We start from the raw sequence: 6000 nt of genomic DNA, 5'->3' as shown, positions 1-6000 counted from the left end.
TCTCGTTAATTCTTTGAAAAACCCTCCTTGCGTAGATGGTCATGCGATTGTATCATACCTAACCCCTCCCCCACCAAACCCACTGCGTCTTGTATTGTGTTACCCGCCTTTATAAAGTTCTTTAAAGTGACCAGGGTCCAGAGGAGGTGACATAACGGTTAACCGCTAGAGCCCAGTCTTATCTTGCGGGGTTTTATCGATCTCGATTTACAAAGTACTGTATCTTAATCTTGAGGAGGCGTTCCTTGTGTTTACGTTCGCATCGTCACGCTCTGTTACACACACTCTACGCAAGCTTGCAGTAGGCATGTTTTATTTAGATGACGAGACATTGTACCGCGCGCAGTGACCGCGTGGGCAGCAGGCGGCGATCGCAGCGAAAAAAGACCAAAGGACGCCATCGTCGGTAGCAAGCTTGGGAGTCTCTCATTCAGAAATAAAATCGCATGCGTACATACACACGTAGGGTAGTAAACTACTACTATGAGGTATGAGAGCATACCTCCTTGGTACAATAACTTTCGTCAGTACACACATTACATGTACCACCAACAACCAGCGCATACTAGTAATGCAGCGAAGGTGAAGAAAGCGTACACAAACGTACGGACGTGACGACGAGTATTATACGAGCCATACCACGCCGCGCGCCAGTTACATGCTTCTTCTGAAGTGAGGATCGCAGCAGCCGGCCTCAGCCTCGTAAAGAATCTGGAGTTGAGCCTACAAACGCCAAATACTTATAGCCTGGCATTACAACATTTTGAGCCAAAACTGTTCCGTGATCTTGAGATAGCTGAGCTGAGCAAGAGCTTCAATACTACATTGTACGATAACTCGTGTTCATTGGTGTTTCATTATTGGAATTCAATCATGCCTCCTAGCGGATATTCTGTCCCTTCGCCTTCGCAGGGTCGGCCAACGCTCTGGTTGATCTTGTCCGTGGTAGCCGTCACCTTCGGCTCATCGTGTCAGTATGGCTACGGCATCGGCGTTCTGACTGGACCCTCGCTGGTAAGTGAATGACCACTTTAATATTGTTGTTTACTTATTGTGTGCATGTCATTAAGGCCCTACATCATGCTACCTACCTATACCTATGGATACCTAGTATATAAATGGATGATTCTGAACGCAGGCTGAACCTCTACAATGTATAATTATTCAGATTCAGGTTTGCTCCTTTATTGTATTGAGATGAGCTAGGTCATGGCCAGGTGGAGTGGCGTCAAACTTAAAAATTTGATGGGTTCATTGTCCCAGAATTTATCCAAACCAACTTCGAAACTGAAGACACTGGGTGCATCTAAATAAGTTTCTCGGTAAACTATTCCAAGGTTTCCTGGTATGCATGTAAAATGAGTTTCTTCTTGTAGTGGTATGTGATAGAAAAATATAGGCCCTACAACTTTTTGATAAATTTATGTCCTCTTGTGCGTTTTTTATCAAACCCAAATCTTTTGATCATATTTATGAAATAATTTAAGAGCTTCGATCATATCACCTCTCTCTGCGGTATGCTAAAGTTGCAAGTCCAAGGTGCCTCAATCTCTCATACAGCAATAGTAAAATCCAGTCCAGGGCCCTGTCTTTTAAAGACTTGTGATTTATTCAAATCAATCACAACTTTACAATTGAATGCAAATCCATCTTATAAAAAAAAAAAAAGTTATGATTGAAATTTAAGATGGAGAACTGCACTCAATCAATCACAGGATGCTATTGATTGCAGCTTTCAAGAGATTTGTGATTGATTGATTTCTATCACAAGTTTTATAAGACAGGGCCCAGATCACTTCTACAACTGGTTGCCGACTAAACCAAAAAGAAACTGGTGCGTGGTCCTCTATAATATATTTTTCCACAAACTACTAGCTGGGAGACAAAATATCGGAAAAGCAGGCCAGGAGTCACGAATGAGTGCTGAAATGAAAGTTGGTTTTAATGTTTTGTCAAAACATACACTTGCAGACAAAACATGCCACAAAGATAAGTTGTGTGAAGATCCATTAGCATACATTGCTTTAGCCATATTTAAGTGTGCAATATGTGATTGTGAGACATTCTTCCTAGACACAGCACTGTTTTTATTATTGGAGGTTACTTGGTATTCATGAGCAGAGGAATTCTACATTTGGGCCTCATGACTTTTTGCTTGCTGAGAATACTGCCACTTTAGACAAACCCTATGCAAGCATTGAAAAGAAAAGAAAAATATGTGGGATAGAATATTGCACCCAAAAGTTTGTTGTTGTTGTTGTTTTTTTTCCTGTCAGTCTCTCCAGTTTTTAATCAAGTCAACTACTGTATTAGTTCAAGGGAGTGCAAAGTCATGAGAGCATTGCTTCATAAACCTTGTTTTGTGGAAGATTGTGTTAACAGTATTATTGCACTGATATACAGGTACCATGTTTACTGTATAAAGACTGTCTGGTTCTAGTTCAAGTTCTAATGCATAAATTTAATATTTTAACCTTGTATGGTGTGGCTGAGATAGAATTTCAAAATGCCTTTTGCAAATGCACCACTACCAGTACTCTTAAAAAGAGCACAGTATAGTTTGTTCATTCGATTATGGAGCCACAGCTTTGTAGCTCCACGATTTGATGAGCACTTACACGTACAGTTCACAAAAATAAAAAAGACAACCCTTGAAGCAACTACAATGTACGTGCATTGCTTAATATGTCTGTCCTTCATAGTGTGCTATGGTTTTGTTTATGTGTGTTTGTCATGTGTGTGTGTGTGTGTGTGTGTGTGTATGTGTGTGTGTTTTAGATTTAAAGCAAAAGGGAGCTGAGCACACCAGCACTTAACAGTACTCATGAAGTTCACTTTTAATGCAGAAAGCTGTAAGGGTCTTTGAAAAAATCATTAGACATTGATGCAAAGTTAGAAAAAAAAAAAAACAAATGCAGTGAATGCAGTAAATGCACTGCAGAATATTCATCCTTGAAAGGAAAATTGTATTTAATTTTTTGCATGATTTGTTGGCCTTGATTTCTTTTCCAACCAGGGCAAGAACCGTCTTTCATACAATGGCTATAGACCATAACCAGTTAAATTAATATCGGGTCCGCACAAGTTGAAAACACAAGCTGCAGTTCTTCCCTCATCTCTCAAGGAAAAAAAAATCACACTGTATTGAACAAAGTGATAGGTATACAAATCAGATTTTATAATAGCTTACACGTACTTGTAAAATGATTAATGAAAAAAAAATCAAAATTGAAAATGAAAAACTGCCAGTGTACTTGGGACAGATATTGCCTGCCCTCGTATTTACCTCGTTATTGTAGTTGAGAAGGTGTATGTACAGTGTATGAGGAATCAACCTCTCAAAGATAGAGGAAATGAAATCAAAATGACAAAGAATTCTAACACTTCCATATCAACAATTGCACTTTGCAGGCTTGACTACAAATATATAATAAGACATTTAGAAGGACGACAAAGTTGTATTGCACGAGAATTATATGTATACGTATTACTATAGATAGACGTAAAGGTACTCATTGACCCTACTGGCCTTTGGAAATGACACTATCCCAGTTTAAAACCACCAATTAATACTCGGTGGTAGTACCAGTACATTGTATCATAGAGCAGGGAGGGACCTCATGGTAGTATTCTAGTGACACTCTTTTGTATGTGGCTGCTGTATGCTTGACCCAGCGCAGCATCCACACTGAGGGAAAGAGGTGTCTCTTTTTTTCTTTTTTTTTCCCGTCAGCAAATAATCGTCCGTTTTATATAACGACGTTACGTAATGGTGCGAAGCAAGGGCGCACGGCGGAACTGCATGGAATGAAAACAGTGAATGGGAACAATTCCATACGTCGTGGGAAAGAGTCGCTATAAATTGTCCTCAACACCGTTGGAATGCTTTGAAAATCTGCATGCAAGCTGCCTAGATATATATTTTTAATTCTCTCGCTTCTTCTTTGAAAATGAAATATATCATACTCCAATAGCTGAACTTACACTTGCATTTCAATGTTTCAACGGGTTACACCCATGACCAAATTTGCTGTACGCTGAACTCAATATTATGATTCTGAAGAGAGTGAGAGTGGACAAGAGTTCCCGCCGTTCAACCTATGTATATACATCGCCTCTGATCCTGAGTCCTGCCCCCTTCCCCTAAACAGGGAGGTGAGACAAAACCAGTATACAGCCCGATGAATACCCCTATCTCGCCGCGCTTTTGTTCCCAGAAGAAAGGCCTGCATTCCTCCGGGAATCCGTACTCGGGGGCGTGGACTGGGTGGTACAAGGGGCATGCACTTTCCGCCCCGTTGTTACACCCCGCTTTGACCGATTGGTGACACACTGCTAATTCGCTAGCGCGCCTGTACTTTATCGATCGTAAATAATGACAGTTACGTAACCTCTCTATCTCCACCGGTCCGTACTTTAATACCATCATGACAGTGCTTTACATTCGCGCGCCTTCACTTTCACATTGAACTGTGATCCATGCATGCTTATATGGAGGTATGCCAAGGAGGAACATGTCACATCTATAAAAACCTCCTCTGTCACATGGAACTCAGCTCCATCACATCGTGGTACCCTCACATCATCAACAGAACTGGTAGAAGCCGCATGGTTACTTGTCACAGTCATGTGTAGGCCTAGTGTTCTTGGCGAGCACTGTTCTCTGCACTATCTTCCAGAAATCCTCTTTCCTGACGAGGATTTTCAGTTTCTACAAACTTCAACATTAAACATGCAAATTTGTATGAAAAAGTATTTATTTTTTGGTTGTTGTTGTCACGAGGTTAAAGTCCTCAATTAGCCAAAAGGCTGTTCTTTCAGAGAGGACGTGAAACAACCGTTTCCATTTTATAAACTGAGCAAATCAAAGATACAGCAACGAAACAAAATCAGTTCAAACAGAGAGGTGGTACAAATATCAACAAAGGAACAAAATATTTTGTAGAAGAACAGGGGGTACACCTTCTTCAAGTAGTCAACGTCTGCACATTTTATTTCAGGGAGTTCATTGGTTCTATTCATTTCAATATTTACGCATTACTGCGACGTGATTTCGTACATTACAATATTGGACCTGATTGATTGTTTAATTCGTGATGCAGAGATATACGTAGCCTTGCACATCCAAATTTTGACATGACTGGCAGCCCTGATAAAGCTGATATTCGGTATGAAATAAATTTACGAGAGACGAACTCAAATTTGTCGAGTTAACTTTGCACATCGCTGTCTACATAAGACGACCACGTGGAAGAAAGATTTGAATGGCGGGACGATACCGCCCGGCGCGCCATATTACCAGCCAAAGGTCGACCGGACGCGGACCGGAAGGACGGTGGTCCAGGGAAAGGGGAACGTAGAACAAGGGGGGGGGGGGGGGGGGAGGGGGGGGGGGAATCCGGAACCCTTCACTTTGAGAGTTTCTAACCAGCGTGTTGGTATCATCATGGACAATATCATCTTCTTGTGATTCCAGAAGGCCGTAAAAATATTCCTCGTATACGTGGAAAGAATACAACATGCTAGGTTTATTGCAGGTATACCAGTTAGAACGGTACTCTTTATAGTATTACACCAGTCTTGTGAACGGCCCATGCACCACTGGTCAGCGAGGTTTTTGAAACGTGAATGGAATCTATAAATGTACATTCACATGGATTGAGAAATGCAGGAGTATGTAGAGGAAAACATCAATCAGTGAAGTTTGCGGAAAATCGGACTCTCTGTTCTAAAAAGTTTATTTGCCATGGGTGCCGTCACAGCTGGATAGAACGCTACAACAGTCTGTAATGTCCTGAGCAGGAATGGTACAAAGAAAATCTCCTTATCTCGTCAACGACAAAGTGCATTGTGTATATATACTATATAGTACATGTATTAGGTCACACAGTTCTAGTTTTCAGTGCTTTGATTTCGCTCTCTTAATAACGAAATTTTTGATCATAATCATACATGTAGTGGCCCTGATAAAGTTGTGTTGAGATTTTGTTCGGTATAAAA

At 40.9% G+C, this 6000-nt stretch overlaps 1 protein-coding gene across 1 annotated transcript in view; it reads left to right on the top strand.

Annotated features, from left to right (window-relative positions):
• Positions 1-741: 741 nt before the first annotated feature.
• Positions 742-6000, top strand: part of LOC140239234 (solute carrier family 2, facilitated glucose transporter member 5-like) — a 67959-nt gene continuing 62700 nt past the window's right edge. The window contains exon 1 of the mRNA XM_072319111.1: positions 742-1014. Coding sequence (XP_072175212.1) covers positions 874-1014 — 141 coding nt within the window. The 5' untranslated portion in view covers positions 742-873. The remainder of the gene's footprint in view (positions 1015-6000) is intronic.

The sequence above is a fragment of the Diadema setosum genome, chromosome 15, assembly GCF_964275005.1.
Source record: "Diadema setosum chromosome 15, eeDiaSeto1, whole genome shotgun sequence".
NCBI lineage: Eukaryota > Metazoa > Echinodermata > Echinoidea > Diadematoida > Diadematidae > Diadema > Diadema setosum.
This window is presented reverse-complemented; position numbering and strand designations above follow the sequence as displayed.